This window comes from Mytilus californianus, unplaced genomic scaffold (assembly GCF_021869535.1).
Source record: "Mytilus californianus isolate M0D057914Y unplaced genomic scaffold, xbMytCali1.0.p SCAF_20, whole genome shotgun sequence".
Taxonomy (NCBI): domain Eukaryota; kingdom Metazoa; phylum Mollusca; class Bivalvia; order Mytilida; family Mytilidae; genus Mytilus; species Mytilus californianus.
In genome coordinates this window covers 2,703,007-2,725,912 of record NW_026262669.1, presented here as the reverse complement: position 1 = coordinate 2,725,912, position 22,906 = coordinate 2,703,007, and the positions used below count along the sequence as shown (strand labels likewise).

Here is a 22,906-nt window from a genome sequence, read left to right as displayed (position 1 = left end):
AGTAAACATGCAGAGAGTGTAGCATGTTCTATGTAAGAAACACACACCTGTTAATGTAGTCATTATAGTAAACATGCAGAGAGTGTAGCATGTTCCATGTAAGAAACACACACCTCTTAATGCAGTCCTTATAGGAAACATGCAGAGAGTGTAGCATGTTCCATGTAAGAAACACATACCTGTTAATGCAGTCCTTATAGTAAACATGCAGAGAGTGTAGCATGTTCCATGTAAGAAACACATACCTGTTAATGCAGTCCTTATAGTAAACATGCAGAGAGTGTAGCATGTTCCTTGTAAGAAACACACACCGGTTAATGCAGTCCTTATAGTAAACTTGCAGAGAGTGTAGCATGATCCATGTTAGAAACAAACACCTGTTAATGCAGTCCTTATAGTAAACATGCAGAGAGTGTAGCATGTTCCATGTAAGGAACACACACCTGTTAATGCAGTCCTTATAGTAAACATGTAGAGAGTGTAGCATGTTCCTTGTAAGAAACACACACCGGTTAATGCAGTCCTTATAGTAAACTTGCAGAGAGTGTAGCATGTTCCATGTTAGAAACAAACACCTGTTAATGTAGTCCTTATTGTAAACATGCAGAGAGTGTAGCATGTTGAAATATGTACACAACATACGACGGAGCAGACGGTATTAACGGAATTTATTGATCAGACTCATTTGAATGGTGATAAAACTTTGCACGTTCATTGTTGGTATTGTCTTATGGTAATCTGTACTATATCTTATATCTAATGCTTTTAAGACCAACTTTCACGAAGTCAGGTTAACCTGAAAACTGGTTTGCCAGTTGAAACCAAAAATAGAGATATAAATACTGCTAAAAGGGAATAAACATTTATTCGTTTTATGTTTTGACCCTTTTCGGATACTCATAAATTAATCAATCAATCAGTTTTTTAATGTTATACCTCGAATCAATTTGTTTTATTCTTATTTTGATCATTAAAGTACCATAACAAACCAGATGACAGAAGGACATAACGAGATAATAGTGATAATGGACATAGTAGTTTGTAAAAATTCAAAAGAGTGCGCGGACGAAAAAAAAAACAAAAATGTTTATTTTTTTTATTAAGTAAACAGTTTTTTCGAAACTGTTTTTTTTTTCTTTTCTTCTCCAAAACTTTGTATATGATTTGTGTATCTATTATTTCCTTACCGGTTTTGATTTTGATTACCAGCTAGTATAGCTAATAGGTTATGGACCATGTTTTAATATGCACAAAAACATGGCTTATAACGACGTAGTTAAGTACTATGTTTTCCTCGGCTTGTTGTATGTTGTGTTTAACCTAACCGGCAGAAAACAATTCTAGCAAAACACGATGTGCTTTTCATTTTACAGCACAACATATCACCCCATGTTTTGTGGTTATGTTAAGGTTACTCAGAGTACAGTTTTTTATTCAATATTATGGAATGTTGTTTGTATATTCGTCAATTTTCGCTGTTTTTCCATGACGTACAATTTCCGAATGTAAACGTCAAATGAGGAAAAAATGTTGTACAAATAAATAGAAAAAAAAAACAAACATAGAAATTGATTTGCAATTATATTTATTTAACAAATTTACAATTTCCAACCATTTCACAACATGTCTTCGTTGTGTTGCCTACTATGAGAAAATAGATCAATTAAAATGTTACAAAAACTGATTTTAATGAATCATGTTTAACTGCCATATTGACAGTTTAAATTCTTACCTTTTCATTTAGAAGAGTTTGTGTTGCTTGTAAAACCATATTTTCTAATTCTTCCCCTTCACCTGGACATATTGCACTGCAAATGGCAGTAAGTCACTCCAATGTTTTGGGAACACACTTTTGTTCGTGTTTTCTAACAGGAAGTGCTTAAAGGTGTTGTCTTTTCTTTATTGGAGAAACATTTTATACTTGAAGATAAGCATTAAGCTGCTCAAGTTTTCCAATGCCACAGACAGAAGCCTCCGAGTCTTGGCTGAACATTGGCTGGCTTTGACTATCAGCATCAGAGAAACAATTTACCTGTAAAAGTGAAAGAAAACTTGACAATCATGTTAAACTAAAAGAAGGTCACTCAATATTTAAGTTAGGTCACCATTTACCATTATTAAATTGAGAATTATGTTGGTTTTCTGTTTATTTTAACAGTTTAATATATTGATCCTTCAAGTGGTTTTCAAGTAGAAGTTCAAAAAAATGAATTGTTTACGGACGACGGAATGCAATTGCAATACATCCGATATGAAATCTTTCTAGCGTATGCCTCAAAAAAGGAGACAAACAACAGTATAATATACTGTTATATTGACTATAAAAACAAAAACAACAAAACATAACAAACACAGTTTAGAAAATTCAACATTTATAAAGTAACTGCTTGATTATGCCGGAAAGTTAGCAAAATGCATTTATTGTATCTTTTTGTTTGTCCATGTTACAAAATATATTTTCCTGTTTCCTAAAATTTGTTTTTTGTATCCTACTTTGTTATGTTTTTTTCACTTCAAACATACCATTGAGGTGTATTTTCTAGAATTTGCCGAGTAACGTCGGAATGCCATGCGATAACGTTACGGAAAGGCATGCGAAAATAGCCGGAAGCAGTTTATATATTTTTCGTATCAGCCCGCTAAGCATCATTCAGGAAAATATGGAATTCACGTAAGTTTAATGATATCATCATACTGTAAAAAAAATATGTTATTTACTCTAAGTATATGATAAAATTGTGTTCGTCTAAAAGCGATTTTTGGAATTTTATTGCGAATTTATGGATAAATCTTAATCAGAAACACTTATTAGTAAGAATTTGAAATCCTGAGATGCATATATACAATAAAAAGTTAGAAGTTCTATGACCAAAAGGGTTTTAAACAGATCGTCAAAGGAGTAGCTTCAATCAATCCCTACATTAGCCCATATTTTTAGCAATACTTTCGAATTAGATTTTATTATCCAGTATAACAACGAATATAGCTAATACAATAACTAGATAGAAAATTTGTTAACATTTAATGTACTTGCGTTTTTCCATGACGTCAAAAATAGCCCTCAATTTGATTTCAACGAAAATGAAATGAATACAGAAAAAATAATATTGATTTCATGGACGGGAAACATAGAGCGCATGCGGCGACAAAAACGATCTTTTCCAATAATGTTTGATATAACATTTTAAATATCTGACTATAATAGTTAGTGTGGCGAATCTTGCGCTCTATGTTCCTGTGGCTAAATGTGATTGAAATTCGAAAAATGTTGTCAAATTGCTCAAACATCTTAATCTGTTGGCCTTTTTTGGGATGCAAGAAACAACGCTATAGAAATAAAAATTTCTAATATGCCTTTTCGTCAACTTAAAACAGTTTTTTTTTCTCCTGAAACACTGAACATAATAATTGGGCCAACTATGACCCTTATCAAACTTATTTCTTTATCTTTGATCGATGGAGTTTGAACATTAGATTCTTATAAGTCCTTAATTTAAGAAAAGGGAACATGGCAATGACCTGATGATGCCAACAGGGACTAAAAGTCCTTCAGGTGTTATGCCTTCCTGGTAATTGAAATAAGCAATTGATAAATTGCGTGCGACCAGTGTGTTTTTTTTTGTAATTTTGCGTTCATCGGGACGTCTACCATCGTATAATGCATAAACTCAGTAGAAATGCATCAGTTTTGTTGTTTGCCAAATTGCATTAAAGACGAAGTGTTTTAAAAAGATACATACACGGTAAGAACACAAATCAAAACAAAAAATGAAAATTATTGTTAAATATTCTCTTCGGGTAGCATTGGGTGGGTGGGTACTTTTTTCGTCGTAATTGATAATATAAATGGTCAATTAAAAAACAACTGTATTTAATCCTCTGATTACTCCGACTAATCCACAATTATCAGAAGTCCACTACCACTGACAATTACGCCAGCCCGATAACCCCACTGCCTTCAATGAGTGCTCCACCAGTGACAACTCAACTACTACCAAGTCCTCCTAACAATGAACCTACTTTGACATACGCCGCAACGGATCCGACAAGTGAAAATAGATGGATATTCAATATTGACATGGTTTTACTTGATGTGTAGAATATGTAAAGTAGTGATCGGATATGTATGTCCTTTTATACTACTTTTATTGTCATGCACGTAATACATGGGTTACAAATACTAGTGGTTTGATATAATATGAAAAAGGAGAATTGTTAGATTGTGGTTAAAAATTGTTCAGTTCAGTCATATGGTAGTTAAGCAGGGTTCTTTTCTCTGGACAAAGCCGATACAGAGCATTAATTATCACAAACGTTACAGATGACTATATTAGATTAACGAATATCAAATTAGTTTGCTGATGTAAGCCAATTTGAAAAGAGACTAGTAAAAATCTGCCAATTTTCACTATTGCATCAGATAATATGTTTTCATAGAAAGAAGAGTTTTTTTTAATTTCGTAAATATATAACTTTAAACAAACAAATTGATACAAAAATACCATATCTTTTAGATTTTTGTTTTAAAACTTAATTAGAAGAAATTGAAGCGTAGAAAATACATCGTCTTAACTTATATGTAATATGAGTGTTTCTTTGCCTTTCTGGATAAATCAATTACTAAGCAATCAACAGAAAAATGCAGAGTCTCCCAATTTACTAATTCATTGAATTATTAAAAGTGTTAAATATCCTTGAAAGTGGTGTTATACTAACACGACTTATTCATGATACTCGTCTGACTCAATTACAGCATGTGCTTTTCAATTTTATGAAAAAAAATTCGGCATTTTAAAAGTAATGAATAGCACTTGGTCATCCATCATTTCATAATAGGGTATTTAGAAATACGGTGAAACTGTCTACTCGCGTAGTGGTATTAACAATTTGTGGATTCTAAAATCTGGATAATTCAATTCTTGATCTGAAATATTTCTATCAAAACTTGTGAGTGTTTTTCAACCTTGTATACCACTATTCCCCATCTGAAATTGAACAATCGTCTAAAAGAAATAATCCACAATGCTGTTTAATATACAGATAGTAGCATACACTATCCATTTATTTTTTGGATGTCATACGGTATATTTTGTTAATAGTAAACACAATGATCAGTATGCTGAAGTTTCTTATTGACAAAATATTTGTTGAATTTGGAGGTAGACTTTGTCAGTAAATTGTCGTTATTCCTATGGAAACGAACTGTGCGACTCTTCTTGTCGACCTCTTCTCATTTTCATATGAGTCGACGTTCCTTCAGACATTTGTCAAAAATAAGAAAATCAAAGAAGCCATATCATTTAATTTTACATTCAGATATATTGATGATGTTTTTCTATTAACAATCCAAACTTTTCTGATTAGTTCCATTTATATATCCTTCAGAGCTAGCAATTAAAGAAACAACAGACACGGCTTTCTTCCGCCACAATTTTAGATTGATACCTTGAAATTGAGATAAGCGGTCATCTTAGTACCAGAATCTGTAACAAACGAGACGATTTTAATTTTAAAATTATAAATTTCCCCCACCTTAGCAGCCATATACCAATTGTAACTGCATGGTCCAACTCATTCGGTATTCAAGAGCTTGAAGCAGCTACTTAGACGTCATAAAACGTCACCAGTGTCTGAGCAGAAAGCTGATGAGCAAAGGTTATGTCAGAGAACGTCTCGTCCTTTTTCTACTAAAGTTCATCAGAAGATACAAAGACCTTGTTGATAAATAATCAACAAACAATACATGATGGTCTTGAAGTATAAATTATAGGTACTGACGTTGTTTATTGCCTTATTTTAGTGTTATAATGTTATTTTTGTTTGTCTTTGCATATTTTTAACCTTTAATGGTTAGTCCATTTTTGATAATATACTTTTAGCGTGGCTCGTTATTTATACATCCCGCCATTGCATTATTGTGCTATGGTCATTTTTGTATTCATTTTTGCGTATGTACTTTGTGTATAGAGTGTCTATTCCCATTTCGCTGTTATTTGTTGATATATTTCTTTGTTTGTATAATGATCAAGATTATAACACAATGTTGACTACTGTACCCCAAATTTTGAAATTTCTACCTATTATGTCTGTTTGTTTTCCTCACACATTGTTGTCAATATAAAGGACTTATATGTGACTGTCAAGCAATTGAGAAGTTTAGTTAGCAACAAAACCAGGTTTATTCCATAATTTGCTACATAAGGAAATGCCTGTTCCAAGTCAGGAATATGACAGTAGTTTTCCATTCGTTTGATGTGTTTCAGCTTTTGATTTTTCCATTTTATGAAGGATTTTCTGTTTGGATTTTGCTTTTAGATAAAGATCTAACCTCCAAATCTAACGCTATTATTAAACAAAATCTTTAACTACAGCGCTTTTTAATTTTACTAAAAAAGACAATCATTTTTTTAAGACCGCAGTTTTTGTCACACAAATCGTATATCATCTGGTGATTAAAAGCTAAATCTGGTATCTTTGATGAGTTTACACATTGCACTAGAAATTTAGAAATAGAGCACTTTAATCTATTATCTTAGAGCTATCGTAGAGTAGCTGAAGCAAACAACTAAAAAAAAACAATTAAATTGTCAAAAACAACAAGAAAATATCTAACAGTAGATACATCGGTTTTTTCATTGTTTTTGTTTTCTGTTTTAGATTTCATCAGCAAAGTGTGAGTGACCATGACAGATATTGTGATAACGGCATGTTCTGAACTGAAATGTGTAAACACAGATTTCTCATTTAATGTCTGAGGTTAGTATGTGTTAACAATATTTATTAAACACTGTCGTCATATATCAATCTCGAAGTAAACTTTAAGGATTTGATGATCAGCCCACAACAGCATTACTTATGAAAGAAAACATTTGGAAACGAAAAACAATCATTGATTTGGCTATTATGTAAGGGTTCGGTTCGTCATACATATATTTTCCTCAGTACTTTTCTGGGTTTTTCAAATGTTTGCTCTACGCGTTCCTGCTGGAGGTCAATCAAGGAAAGTGCTTCAAATGCATACAATTTTTAAATTGATATTGTCTTTTTTTGACGAGTTTATACATTGCACATGATATGTAAAAAAAACAGAATCCCTTAACATATAGGGTTTTTCCTCATTATAAGTGTCGGGTGTTAAAATTGTATTGTTAATGTTAAAAATGTTTACAACTTTTCTACGTTCTCATATAAGTTGGCAAATTTGACATAAGATAAACTTAATTATTTCATGTTTTTTTCATGTTGAGGCCTTTTATGGCCTACTTTTCAATATGGTTTTCATTATTGAAGGCCGTACGGTTGCCTATAATTGCCTACATCCACTTCATTTGAATTTCGGAGGGTAGTTGTCTCATTAGCAATCATACCACAAACCTTTATTTTCATATAAACTATATTGTTAAGTAATTTAAATTTTTCTATCTATTAGCTCTTATTTCCGTATTTATGAATCCCTGGCTTTCTTATGTAAAGTGTCAAAATCAAACATTTGATTACAGGAATTGAACAAAAATGTTGTTATGAGCAACATTAAAATATTGAAAATAAGGGGTTTTTGGTATGTCAATGATACTGCAGCATACCCACCAAAATATAAAAAAAACACGACGGAGAACGTATGGTCTTATACAATACATGGGTGTGTACAATAATTGTCTGCGATAGTTCAATTTATGACTGGAATTTATTAGTTTTCTACATTGGTAAAAACCTTAATATTGTTTAAGTACGTGTCTATCTAGAAGTAAAATGGGATACTTTGAAACTTTTTTTTCCTTATAATTACTTAACAAAATATATTATATTTGTTGTTAATGAATTGCTTACTTACCCCTCTAATTTTTATCATTAGTAAATATATTTCATTAATAATGTATCATGTTTTACTATGGACATTAACATGGCTTATAACCAGGTATTTTAGTTTTATGTTTTCCTTGGCTAGTTTTATGTTGCATTCACCCCTAAGCGCAAGAATCTAAATTCGAGCAGAGCAGGATTTGCTTTCCTTTTTTTCAGCACAACAAATTAACCCATGTGTTTGTTAGACTTTGGTAACTAAATGTAAAATGATGTTTGTCTTTTCGTCGTTTTCAGTTTGTGTTTACCCATGACGTACAACATCTTCAACATGTAGAGGTCAAATTAACCGAATGATGATTACACAACCAAAAACAAAATGTGATTGTAAACAAAAAACAAACATGGAAATCGGTTTTTTTATTGTCTGAAAGTAATCTAAATTGAAGTAATTTGTAGATATATAAGACATTGCACGGACGGTAAAATCGAAAAAAAAAGAGTTAAAATGAAATAAACCAAAGTGTCTGTGTTTTAAAAAAAGGTGTTATTTGCACACAAAAAAATGAAAACACCACGTTATCAATTCCAATTTTCTTGATGGACCTTCACCAGAAACTCTCAAAGCCGAATATTTTAAAGCCAAGGCTGTATAAGAACTGAATCAGTTGAAGAGCAAAATGACCAAAAAGGACGCAAAAAAAAACAACATTTTCATCTAAGTTCAACTTTTTAATCAATTGTGTACCATGTTTACTATGCACACTAACATTGCTTATAACAAAGTTGTTAAGATCTATGTTTTCCTCAGCTGAACAATGTTGTGTTCACACCTAAACACAAGAAACTAAATTCAAGTAGAGCAGGGTGCGGTTTCGTTTTAGCAGCACAACATTTAGGTTTGGGTAACTTAATGTAGAATGCTGGTAAAAATAACAGAATATAAACTACACAACCAACAATCAAATGTGATTGTAAAAAAAACAAACAAGCATGACAATCGGTTTGTGATTATATTTATAAAACAAATTTACTTATTTCAAGCATTTCATTTCAAGTTTTTCTTCGTGTTTGTGTTACCTACAACAAGAAGATACACCAATTAAAATGTTAGTAAAACATTCCAGCATATCGATATTACTAATCTAAATTAAAAATGCATCAATGCTTAAGGGAAGGTCCACTTATGTGTGTGATACAACAAATCTATCTGATTGTGTACTATATGTAAAAATTTAGACGTTATAATATATAGTGTTAATTCTGCAGCGAATTTAATTAAACAGCACATAGATCACGCAATGCCCACATAATAATCATCTAATAGATTCAAGACAGAAAACACTTGATTCTCTCCTTCATAATGAACAGAAAAATACATTGCTCAGAGTTTCTCTAATTGCATGTGTAGCGGACTATGCACGTACTACCGATAATACATGGTTTCAAGGAACGCCATGTAGACTTCTACATGAGGTTTCATAAAAAAAAAATCCTGAAGTGGAAAGCTCACATACACTACTTTTTTTTGCCAAAGAAAGAAAAAAAAAACTACGGTTTTTGTACAATAATTGTGTTCTTCGAACGTCGTAGTATTCAAGCGTATGCATGCCCAGCAAAATGTCTTGCTCAAAGTATATATGATTGACGATGTACGTACACCGCCAATACACAGAGGAATTAATAAATGTCATAGAACATATATCTACAAGAAATACAAACTTACATTTCAAATACTTAATAATATCCTCCTTTACCAATTGGTCCACTGACAACATTGCTGCCTCCTCCAATGACACCAACAGAACCTCTGACAACACCACCAATTGGACCTCCGATACCACCAATGGAACCAAGAAGTCCACTACCACCTCCTAAAATACCACTTACACCTCCGACAATACCTCCACCACTAATAAGACCAGCTCCACCAAGTGAAAGACCGTAATTTTGGTTGGTTACCCACCATGGCAATAAGGAACAACAAGTATTCAATCTACCAGGAAGAAGAGGTGCCAAGTTACAGTTCTTGTTGAGTTTTATTTGTCCTGGAGCACATTTCAAACTACATGTGCACCATGGTCGACCTCCACCAACAAGTCCTGTAAATAAATCAATTTCAAGATTTGTTGTCATGTATATTAAATAGTATAATTGGTTGATGGGATGTACACTTGATATATTGTGTTTGACCGAAGCAATTTTCGGAATTTACCTATGTGTAAATACAATGGAATGTTTAGAGTTCTATGACGAAAACGAACTTTAACAGATATCCAAATGTATCTGTGATCAATTTTGATTGATTGAGTCTAAACAGTAGATTCTACACAATTTTTTATGTTATCAACGAGGTATATAACGTTGAGCTGATTATATCATCGGTAACCTACAGTCCTCCATGTTCTGACCCTAACTGGTAAATTAAATCAGCACTTGACGAATGTCATGAGTCTATGGCATGTAATGTGGATTTATATTCAGCTGGAACGTTTATTTTCGTATAAGGCACATATTCATTATAAATTAGGTACAGTGTTGTAAGAAAGAGACATATTATTTAAGAACACATATAGATGAATATATGACAGATAAGTCTTGCAAATATTTGAATTAAAATGTGTGATGTTATATTATGTGTATTATATCGTATACTTGGTTAATGAAATAACAATCGATGAAATTGTGTTCATCTTAAAGCGATTTTTGGAATTCGTATCTATCGCGAATTTCTTGATTAATCTAAATAAGAAACGCTCATTAGTAAGCATTTGAAATCTAGAGTTGAGTATATACAATACAATGCTAGGAGTTCTATGTGACTAACAGGTATTAAAACAGACAGACAAAAGAGTAGGTTCGATCAATCCCCAAATTAGCTCTTTTTTTTAGCACTTCTTTCGAATTATAATTTCCTGACCAGATTAGCAACCAATATAGCTAATACAATAACAAAATTGTGACGTCAAAAATAGCACTCGATTTAATTTTCAACGAAAATTAAATAAGCACAGGAACATTTACATTGATCGACATAAAATATCTTTTCGAGTAATGTTTCCTAGAACATTTCAAATCTTTGACTATAATAGTTAGTTTGGCAAAGCCTGCGCCCCAGATATGTTTCCTATGCCTAAATGTGATTAAAATTTAGGCAATTTTGTCAAATTGCGCAAATATCTTCATTCGTTGTCCTTTATTGGGATGTACAAATCAACGCTGTAGAATAACATTTTCTTTCATGCCTTTTCGTCATTTTGAAACATTTTTTTCTCCTGAATAATTGATCTTAATAATGGGGCCAAACATGACTTTTATCAAATTTATTCCTTTAACTTTGGTCGATGGAGTATAAACCTCAGATTTTTAAAAAATCCTTAATTTAAGAAAGGGGAACTTAGGAAAGACCTGATGATGCCAACAGGGTTTAACAATCGATCAGGTTGTATGCCTTGCTGGTAATTTAGATAAGTGCTTGGCAAATTACGTGCGACCAGTGCGGTTTTTTTTTTGTAATGCTGCGTTCATCGGGACATCTACCTTCCTATAATGCACATGTTCAGTAGAGATGCAGCGATTTTTTAACACAAAGTAATACAAAAATTGCAAATTATTTATAATATAAATGGTCAATTCCAAATTACCTGTATTTAAACCTCCGATCACTCCACCTAATCCACCTAATCCACCTACTCCAGCTAATCCACCTAATCCACCATTATTTAACAGAAGTCCACTACCACTGACAATTCCTCCAGCCCCACCAATAACTCCACCGCCTCCAATGAGTGATCCACCAGTGACAACTCCACTACTACCAAGTCCTCCTAACAATGGACCTACTTTGCCATACGCCGAAACGGATCCGACAAGTGAAACTAAAAGTAAAGTCAACATTATCGTGGTTTTACTTGATCAGTAGAATATGTGAAGTTCTATTCGGATATGTTTGTCCTTTTATACTACTTTTATCGTAAGGCACGTGATACATTGCTTACAAAAACTAGTGGTTTGATAGATTATGAAAAAGGAGAGTTTTTAAATTGTGGTTAAAAAATGTTCAGTGCAGACATATGTTTATAAAATAGGGCATTTGTTTGTGGAAAAATCCGATACAGAGCATGCAACTATCACGAACGTTAGAGATGACTATATTAGGTCAAAGAATAACAAAATGTTTTGCAGATGTAAGCCATAACCTGCCAATTTTCACTATTGCATCAGATTATATGTTTTGATAAAAAGAGGCACTTTATTATTTTCATAAGTATATTAACTTGAAAGAATAGATTGATACAAAAATACTATATCTTTTAGACTTTTGTATTGCATCTTCATAAGAAGAATAAAACAATTGAAGTGCAAAAAAACATCGTCTTGACTAAATAGGCAATATTATACAAACACTTAGTGTTTCTTTATTTTACTGGATACGTGAATTACTAAGCATTTATTTTTAAAATACCGATTCTGCCAATTTATCAGTTCATCAATTATAAAAAAAAATAAAGGTCCTTGAAACTGATGTTATACTAACACGACTAATGCATGATAATCGTCTGCTTCGATTACAATGTGTACTTTAAAAAAAAAAAATTTGCATTCCGAAAGTAATCAATGACACTTGGTCATGCATCATTTGGTATTGATCTGTCCTCCAGAATAACGTTATTCGTATACAAAAATTATAGCGCATTTCAATTTTACAGACTTTGACATATAAGTACGTCAATCAATATTCTACTCTGTACGTCGCATTTCCTTAATGATTGGATTACTTCAACCAGTCCTAAACTATTACGACTTGGGAAATTGATATAAATGGAAATGGATCAGCCGCCCTGACAGTTTTTATTATATAGATGTTCAGTCTTCAGATAGTTATAAAATCGCAATTTGAAAACCTACTTCTTTTACTGAAAAAAGACACTTGTTTTCAACACCGCTGTTTTTGTCTAACAAATCGTATATCATCTGGTGATTATAATTCTGGTATCTTTGGTGAGCTTACATATTGGACTAGAAAATTAATAAAAATAGAAATTTAACATATCATCTTAAAGCTATAGTAGAGACACTGAAGCATACAACTCAAGAAAAAAAATTAGAACTGTCAAAAATAGCAAGAAAATATTTAAAACTTGATAAATCGGTTTTTGCTATTTCTGTATTCTGTTTTGGATTACATCAACGAAGTGTGCGTGACCATGAAAGATATTCGTGATTACAGCATGTTCTGTACTGAAATGTGTAAAAAAAATGTACCAGTAAATGTCTTAAGTAAGTAAGTGTTAACCATATTTATTAAACATTGTCATCATACATCAATCTTGATAATTCTTTTTTTACGAATTGACGATAAGCCCACGACAGCACTAGCTTATGAAAGATAACATTTAAAAACAAAGAACAATCTTTTATTTTCACCAACTTTGAGGTCTTAGACAAATGTTTCATCATCTTATCCTAAGGAATACCTTGTATCTTAGAATGAAACAACATCAGGCAAAGTTTACCTAAGATTGATTTGGCAGTTATTTTAGCGCCCTTTTCGTCAGATATCTATTTTCCAATGTACTTTTACATCCTTGTTTTTCAAACTTTTGCCGTAAGCTTTCCCGATGAAGGTTAATCAAAGTAAGTGCTGATATTTTTAATGAGTTCATACATTACACTTGAAATTTTCAAAATATAACCCTTTATCCTATTATTCTCTAAGTAGTTGTTGTGTTTTAGATTTAAATGGGTTTTTGCCATTGTGAGAGTAAGGTTTTGACATTTTATTGTTAATGTTAAAATTTTTAAAACTGTATTACGTTCTCATGTAAGAAAATTTGAAAGAAACTAAATGTCAACTTCAGCAGGCAAATTTGACATAAGATAGATTTAACGATATTGTTTGTTGATTTCTTTTGTTTATCAATTAGCTCTTATTTCAGTATTTATGCATCCTTAATGTATAAACTGTCGATTTATTTTACTAGCACTGATTAGATAATTCTGCTGGTAGAATGTAACTCTCCGGATAATAATCAGATCTGTAGTCAATGCTTTGGTACTGACATTATTTATAAAATGTCTCTATTTTAAATTTCCCGTTTTTATCATGCCTATATTGAGAAGGTTAAAAGGAAAAACGGTTCCGACTTCCTCAGGCAAAATAGACCTGCAATGGATTTGGTTGTTCTGTAATGGTCTTTTTTCAGCATGTAACTTAAAATGTTAGGCGTAATAACGTAACACTGGCTTTGAAACGTTAAGACCAATTCTCTGTAACTACCAACCATTTCATATAGGGGGGTTGTCACGCATAGTCACCGATTTTCCTGAAACTTAGCTTTAACATGTAATCAGGTAATGTTTGCCTATTCTCTTGAAAACTATAATAGATAGAAACATTAAATATAAAATATCAGCGACACAAGATATACAAAAAAATAAACTTGGTTGAAATCGTCAGCTGATTCCGTTTTAGAGTTATAACCTTTTAATGACGATTTCAATCATTTTGTTTGCGTTTTTGTTAAATTACAAAACATATCAGCAAGACAAGCTTCCGAATAAGTCAACATGTTTTGAATTAGTCTGACGACCCCTTATTATACTTATTGCCCTATAATGGTGAGTTTTGAGTAACAGTCGTCATGTTGTGTGAACATATCTTAATAAAGAATTTGCTATATGTAACTACAAGATAAAATAAATAAGAAATATATAAGTAATTCAATAATTGGGATAAGGACAAAACCGCAATGGTTATTTAAATCTGTCTCCCTTAGTACCCGTTTAAGGGCAAAACGCCTATATGGAATCAAAAGACAGTTTCGGCCATGTTGCTTAATTAGTCTTTTAGTAATATTTGCTCTTAAATTATCGATCTTTCCATAATAGTTTTCAATACAAATAACTTAGATTTGTTATATTGCTTTCTATCCGTTTATTGAAGTTTCAAGATAAAGACCAGAAAAGTAAAACATGAGGCCCCGCAGAAGCTGTATCATGATTCTACTGTTTGTTATGCGTAAAACGGATACAATAAAATTAGAATAACATTTCAAGCAAAAACGCAAAATCAAATTATTATTCCGCTGTGTTCCTTATTTTGTATTATAGTGTATTTGTGTCTCTTCAAATATTCTCTATCTATATATCATAAGAATGATATGTTTTGATTGCAATTTGCACAATAATTTCAAAGGACAAGACTTTAGCAAAAGTTTATAGACAACAACGACGTACGATAAGAGATGAGAAAACCTCAAGTTGCCCTGTAGGATAGGCCCTGAAAAATTAAAAAAAAGGTTAAAAATCGCCTTTAAAAGTCATTTTAACTTTTTTGGAACTTTTTATCTAAAAAAATTGAAATAAAATAACTACGAAATTTGCTCAATCTGACATTTAAAGTTGTCCGGTTGTTCTGAAAATTTTACGATAGATCAACACCTATTGACAATAACATTCATGTCCTACTCTAACTGCTTTAAATTTTGTAAATTACGCCATTATCTATCGTTAAAATTGCAGTGTTTTATTTTATTTGTACCAGCTATAATTGTTATCAGGTATTAACAGAGTAAGGGGTGTTTACAAATATATGCTACGCATTACCACTAATATTTGATAATGCAGTTTTAATGGGAAATATTGTAGACTGACAATGTACAAAATGAGGCCAATGACGAACGCTCAGTTTTTGTATAATCTAAAAATGCTCTTTTAAAGATCCACACGAGGACAGATCTGTCATGTGATCATAAATGACATTTGTTATAATGACTTGTTTAGTGCTTGAGAATAATAACGGAAAGAGAACACGAGTGATCACCAATTGACCGTGGTCAATAAGTTTGAATCATCAATGACACATTAACTGCGGTCTGTGAGTTTTTATCTTAAATGACGCATTGTCTGCGGTCTGTTAGTTTGAAACATCGATGACACATTGACTGCGGTAGGTACGTTTGAATCATCAATGACACATTGACTGCGGTCGGAACGTTTGAATCATCAATGACACATTGACTGCGGTCTGTACGTTTGAATCATCAATGACACGTTGGACATGTTAAATCAATATTTATGTACTAAAATAAAGCAGCAGGAACACACAATTGCCATCTCATGGAATCTGTTTGGTGATCTTTTTTAATCTAAATTCTCGATCCGGGTTTGACAAGTTTACCCAGATCATATATAAGTTTCCGGGGACGGTAAACAACATCACCATAAAATTTAGGGTGTGCTATTCCGTCTGAAATAAGATTTTAACAAGAACAGCCAAACTTGCAAACCAAATCTTTGTATCTATGGAAGAATTTTGTAGTTTTTACAGAATTTACGATAACAAAATCCCTGTCTTGATAATTTAACATTGAACTCCAAAAAGTCACTACAGACACGGGCATAACGAACAAGTTGGGATATATAAATACCGTAAGATGGTGCCAGAGGAACATCACCGTCCAAAAAAGGAAAAAGTATAGGGAAAGAAAAATCATCACTTTTGTCGTAATTTATTTTTGTAGAGTTTCTGGTGTAAAACTAAAATATCTTAATCTAGGAAAGGACACTTATCGTTGTTTATATTTGATTTTTTTAAAGTAAGTTCTGTGGGTAAATTTTGACAGTATATTTAGAGAATTCTTGATTATCTAACGAAAAAAATATCATCACAATAGCGGTAAGTGTTGTTGAATTCACAATTAAACGGAATTTAGACGGGTCTCTACTTTAGTTTGGCAATAAACTGTGATTCATTACAGTACAAGAACAAGAATGCTATTAAAAGGGCACAATTGGTGCCCATATGAAAACCTACAATCTGTCGATAAATTTAATGCAGAAACGTGCATACATGTTTCCAGTGAGAAAATGTATGGCTATAATCATCTCAATACATCTCTAGTAAGTATATCTATCATATTTACCTTTCTCGTTTGAGAACAAAGCTTTATATGAGCAGATTAATTTGCAATTATATTTATCGAACGACCAATTATTGAATAGGAAAACTTTTGTTTGATAAGATTGTGTAAAAGTGTAGGGTGAAGAGTAGACAATTCAGTGATTGTGCTACTGTGTTTGGGGAGGTGTCGCATGATCTGCATATTTAGATACAATTAAATGACCAGCCTCATTTGTACAAATGCTAAAATGTTGCACGTGCATTATTTTTAGACTGTTCTAATTATATTTGATATATTACTGTCTGGTTGTAAGACCAAATGATACTGACAACTGATTTGACGGTTGAAAACGAAAGTCGAAGAATCTAGATATTTTTATTGTATGTCAAATTGAAAAAAAATATTTAATTAATCTATTCAACTCATGTTATTGACAAGTATGCACATTATAACAGACAATATATGATTCATTAGATGAAGATCAATTCAATATTGAAAAGGCTATTTTGGGCGAATCATCAAAGTAGTTTCAATTGATTAGTACAATAGTGAGCACCGATGTCATAAGAGTAAGTTCTGCTCCATCTGACTAGTCAAGAATCGATACACATGCTTATTTGACGATCATTTACAAGTCGGCAATTAAAACAATGATTAAAGGATCTAGATAACTCGGGCTGTACTAACTCACCTTTTTGCTAACATTAGCGCATCGTTATCAAGTTCAGTCACAACTAAATCTGGTTAACCGTGAAATGTATGCAATGTATATTTCATTCGTTCTTCCTTGTAACTCTGTTGAAGCATGTTTCGTGTAAGAAACACACACCTGTTAATGTATTAAATATAGTTAACACGAAGAGAGTGTAGCATGTTCCATGTAAGAAACAGACACCTGTTAATGTAGTAATTATAGTAAACATGCAGAGAGTGTAGCATGTTCCATGTAAGAAACACACACCTGTTAATGTAGTAATTATAGTAAACATGCATAGAGTGTAGCATGTTCAATGTAAGAAACACAAACCTGTTAATGCAATCCTTATAGTAATATGTAGAGAGTGTAGCATGTTCCATGTAAGAAACACACACCTGTTAATGCAGTCCTTATAGTAAACTTGCAGATAGTGCAGCATGTTTCATGTTAGAAACACACACCTGTTAATGCACTCCTTATAGTAATTTGCAGAGAGTGTAGCATGTTCAATGTAAGAAACACACCTGTTAATGCAGTCCTTATAGTAATATGCAGAGAGTGTAGCATGTTCCATGTAAGAAACACACACCTGTTGATGCAGTCCTTATTGTAAACATGCAGAGAGTGTATCATGTTCCATGTAAGAAACACACACCTGTTAATGCGGTCCTTATAGTAAGTATGCAGAGAGTGTAGCATATTCCATGTAAGAAACACACACCTGTTATGCAGTTCTTATAGTAAACATGCAGAGAGTGTAGCATGTTCCATGAAAGAAACACACACCTGTTAATGCAGTCCTTATAGTAATATGCAAAGAGTGTAGCATGTTCCATGTAAGAAACACACACCTGTTATTCAGTCCTTATAGTAAACATGCAGAGAGTGTAGCATATTCCATGTAAGAAACACACACCTGTTATGCAGTCCTTATTGTAAACATGCAGAGAGTGTAGCATGTTCCATGTAAGAAATACACACCTGTTAATGCAGTCATTTTAGTTAAAGTGCAGAGAGTGTAGCATGTTCCATGTAAGAATCATACACCTGTTAATGTAGTCATTATAGTTAAGATGCAGAGAGTGAAGCATGTTCCATGTAAGAAACACACACCTGTTAATGTAGTCATTAAAGTAAACATGCACAGAGTGTAGCATGTTCCATGTAAGAAACACACACCTGTTAATGTAGTAATTATAGTAAACATGCAGAGAGTGTAGCATGTTCAATGTAAGAAACACAAACCTGTTAATGCAGTCCTTATAGTAATATGTAGAGAGTGTAGCATGTTCCATGTAAGAAACACACACCTGTTAATGCAGTCCTTATAGTAAACTTGCAGATAGTGCAGCATGTTTCATGTTAGAAACACACACCAGTTTATGCAGTCCTTATAGTAATATGCAGAGAGTGTAGCATGTTCAATGTAAGAAACACACACCTGTTAATGCAGTCCTTAAAGTAATATGCAGAGAGTTTAGTATGTTCCATGTAAGAAACACACACCTGTTAATGCGGTCCTTATAGTAAGTATGCAGAGAGTGTAGCATGTTCCATGTAAGAAACACACACCTGTTATGCAGTCCTTATAGTAAACATGCAGAGAGTGTAGCATGTTCCATGTAAGAAACACACACTTGTTATGCAGTCCTTATTATAAACATGCAGAGAGTGTAGCATGTTCCATGTAAGAAACACACACCTGTTAATGCAGTCCTTATAGTAATATGCAGAGAGTGTAGCATGTTGAAATATGTACACAACATATGACGGAGCAGACGGTATTAACGGAATTGATTGATCAGACTCATTTGAATGGTGATAGAACATTGCACGTTCATTGTTGGTATATCTTATGGTAATCTGTACTATATCTTATATCTAATGCTTTTAAGACCAACTTTCACGAAGTCAGGTTAACCTGAAAACTGATATGCCAGTTGAAACCAAAAATAGAGATATAAATACTGCTAAAAGGGAATAAACATTTATTCGTTTTATGTATTGGCCCTTTTCGGATACTCATAAATTAATCAATCAATCAGTTTTTTAATGTTATACCTCGAATCAATTTGTTTTATTCTTATTTTGATCATTAAAGTACCATAAGAAACCAGATGACAGAAGGACATAACGAGATAATAGTGATAATGGACATAGTAGTTTGTAAAAATTCAAAAGAGTGCGCGGACGAAAAAAAAACAAAAGTTTTGTTTTTCTTTTCTTCTCCAAAACTTTGTATATGATTTGTGTATCTATTATTTCCTTACCGGTTTTGATTTTGATTACCAATTAGTATATCTAATAAGTTATGGACCATGTTTTAATATGCACACTAACATGACTTATAACGACGTAGTTAGGTATTATGTTTTCCTCGGCTTGTTGTATGTTGTGTTCACACCTAAGCGGCAGAAAACAATTCCAGCAAAACACGATGTGCTTTTCATTTTACAGCACAACATATCACCCCATGTTTTGTGGTTGGGTTAGGGTTACTCAAAGTACAGTTTTTTTTTTCAATATTATAGAATGTTGTTTGTATATTCGTCAATTTTCGCTGTTTTTCCATGAGGTACAACATTTTCCGAATGTAGACGTCAAATGAGCAAAAAATGTTGTAAAAAAACAAACAAACATATAAATTGATTTGCAATTAAATTTATTTAGCAAATTTACAATTTTCAAGCATTTCACAACATGCCTTCGTTGTGTTGCCTACAATGAGAAAATACATCAATTAAAATGTTACAAAAACTGATTAATCTCAAACTAAATTAAGGTCCACTTATATTTGTGACACAAATTGTATATCATCTTGTTATGAACAACAACTAAAGCATTTTAAGGCCATGCGACTACTGGAAACTTCAAATGTAGTCATTAAGCAATATTAGTAGAACCTGTATCTTCAAACTGATAGTGTTTTGTGAGTCAACATTAGGACGATATACTACATATTAGTTTCTAATTATGCAACGGATATGACCTAACAATGAATATATAAGCTAAGGCCAAACAAATAATACATTTGAGTGAAACATTGACTGTTCAATTATAGATGACTAGAAAAATACTTCGTTCAGAGCATCTCTAGTAGAATTGTAAGCTGACAATGTACATACTTCGGTAGTATACGGTATTCAAAAAAAACAATTGTCAAACAACATATCAACAAAAAATGCAAACTTACTAATAATAACCGCCTTTGCCAATTGATCCACTGACAATATTGCTGGCTCCTCCAACGACACTGACTGGTCCTGTGACAACACCACCAATTGAACCTCCAATACCACCAATGGGACCAAGAAGTCCACTACCACCTCCAACAATACCATTAACACCACCAAGAATACCACTACCGATAATACCACCACCGAGAATACCTCCACCACCAATAAGACCAGCTCCTCCAAGTAAAGCACCGTAATTTCGGTTGGTAACCCACCATGGCAATATGGAACAACAAGTATTCAAACTACCAGGAAGGAGAGGTGCCAAGTTACAGTTCTTGTTGAGTTTGATCTGTCCTGGAGCACATTTCAAACTACATGTGCACCATGGTCGCAGTCCTGTAAATACAATCATTTCAAGATTTTTTGTTGTCATGTATATAGATTACATCGCATAATTCATTGATGACATACAAACTTGACAAACTGTGTTTGTCAGAAGCAATTTTTGGAATTCAACTTGCGATTTTCTTTGTTAATGTTTATAGCTCTATGACAAAAAAAAGGACTTTAACAGATAGCCACATTTATCTATGGTCAATTTTGCCTGATTGAGTATGAACGGTAGAATTTTAATAATTTCCTATGTTATCAAGTAGGAAATATAACTTTGAACTAATTATATTGTCGAGGACTAACAGTCAACCAGGATATTACCGTAACTGTTAAATTAAATGTTAAATTAAATAAGCTATTGATGAATGCCGAGAGTCCATAGCGTTTTTTTTTTTTTTTATATTTTTATTTTTTTTTTTTTTTTTTTTGTGGATTTATCTTCAGTTCGAACGTTCACCTCGTAAAATGCACACATTCATTATCAATTATTTATAGTATAGTACAAAAGATACATACAATCTATGAACACAGATAAATGAAAAGATGAAACATATCGGTTTATCCAATTGGTAGCATTTTGTCTATACATGTGTACGTGTTGCGGCTTTGTCGTAATTGATACTATAAATGGTCAATTCTATTATACCTCTATTTAATCCTCCGATCACTCCACCTATTCCACCAGTGTTTATCAGAAGTCCACTACCACTGACAATTCCACTACCTCCACCAATAATACCACCTCCACCAATAATTCCACCGCCTCCAATGAGTGCTCCACTAGAACTACTACCAAGTCCTCCTAACAATGGACCTACTTTGCCATATGCCGCAACTGACCCGACAAGTGAAACTAGAAGTATAGTCAACATTGACATGGTGTATACTTGATCTGTAGAAGATGTGAAGTAATAATCGGATATATGTGTACTTTTATACTATTCGTTGCGTTAAACAATTAGGTCATTGTCTACAAAAACTAGTACTTTGATATATTATGAAAAATGAGGTTTTAAATTGTGGTTTAAAGGCGTTCCTCTCAGACATATGTTGATTAACCGTTTCTTTTTTGGACAAAGTCCGATAACGATCACGAGTTTTGGAGATGAGTCCAAAAATACCAAAAAAACAGCTTGTTGATGTAAGCCATTTGTAGAGTACATAAGTGTAATCGTTTCATTTTTACTATTGCATCAGAATATATACATTTTTAAAAAAAGAAGCATTTTTTTTGTAATTTCATAAGTTTATCAGTTTGAAATATCGCAGTGATACACACGTATCGTGTTATTTCAGATTTTTATTGTGATTATTGAAGAGTATAATGACGAGATTGAAGCGCAATAAAAAAAAACACATTGTCGTGGCTAAAACAGTAATATCATACACACAATGAGCATTTCTTTACACAACTAAATGCATGAGTTACTAGGCAATTAATTCAATAATGCCGGATCTGTCTATATACCAATTCACTAAATTTTTGAAAAAGTTCCTCGTTACTTATGTTATAAGAATGCATGATATTCTTCCAACTCAATTACAATGTGAGCAGTACAATTCTATGAACAAAAAGTCGCAATCCGAAAGTAATCAATGACAACTGATCGGTCATCATTTGGTATTGATCTGCATGCTCACTTTGTTAATGCCTGCATTATTTCAACCAGGCTTAACCAATAACGACTGATGCAATTGATATAACAAGAAACAGACCAACAATTTTGACAGTTTATAATGGACGTTTGCTTAATATATACATATATTTTGAAACCCATTATTTTTACTAGAAAAAAAACTGAGAACAAATATTGTGTCAGCAATGTAGTTCCTGATTCATAGGAATCGTATATACTCTAATGGTTTTGGCTGAGCCGAATTTCTTATGAGTTGATACATTGTCCTTTAAATTTTAAAAAAGAAAACCTTAA

At 32.6% G+C, this 22,906-nt stretch overlaps 2 protein-coding genes across 17 annotated transcripts in view; both read right to left on the bottom strand.

Annotated features, from left to right (window-relative positions):
* The window catches only part of LOC127731700 (uncharacterized), a 220,832-nt gene extending 209,094 nt beyond the window's left edge, over positions 1-11,738 (bottom strand). For 6 of the 16 annotated variants that reach the window (XR_007995694.1, XM_052240490.1, XM_052240502.1 and 3 more), the window contains exon 1: positions 11,472-11,738. Coding sequence is in view for 15 of the 16 variants with exons in the window: in XM_052240490.1 (XP_052096450.1) it covers positions 11,472-11,697 (226 nt within the window). In the remaining variant the exon portion in view is untranslated. Of the gene's footprint in view, positions 1-8,842; positions 8,881-9,526; positions 9,903-11,444 lie in introns of those variants that run through there. The other 10 variants (XM_052240484.1, XM_052240485.1, XM_052240492.1 and 7 more) reach the window with 5 other exon arrangements.
* An 8,347-nt stretch (positions 11,739-20,085) lies between these two features.
* On the bottom strand, positions 20,086-21,866 carry LOC127731646 (uncharacterized). Its single transcript, XM_052240400.1, has 3 exons — positions 21,622-21,866; positions 20,597-20,978; positions 20,086-20,121 (listed from the first exon to the last, which is right to left on the bottom strand). Coding segments are annotated over exons 1-3 (615 nt in total). The 5' UTR covers positions 21,854-21,866; the 3' UTR covers positions 20,086-20,120.
* Positions 21,867-22,906: the final 1,040 nt, after the last annotated feature.

Coding starts and splice junctions, on each gene's coding strand:
- LOC127731646 (XM_052240400.1), bottom strand. CDS start 21,853: ATGTCAATGTTGACTATACTTCTAGTTTCACTTGTCGGGTCAGTTGCG. Junction 20,979..21,621: donor GATCGGAGGATTAAATAGAG/GTATAATAGAAT, acceptor TTGTATTTACAG/GACTGCGACCATGGTGCACA.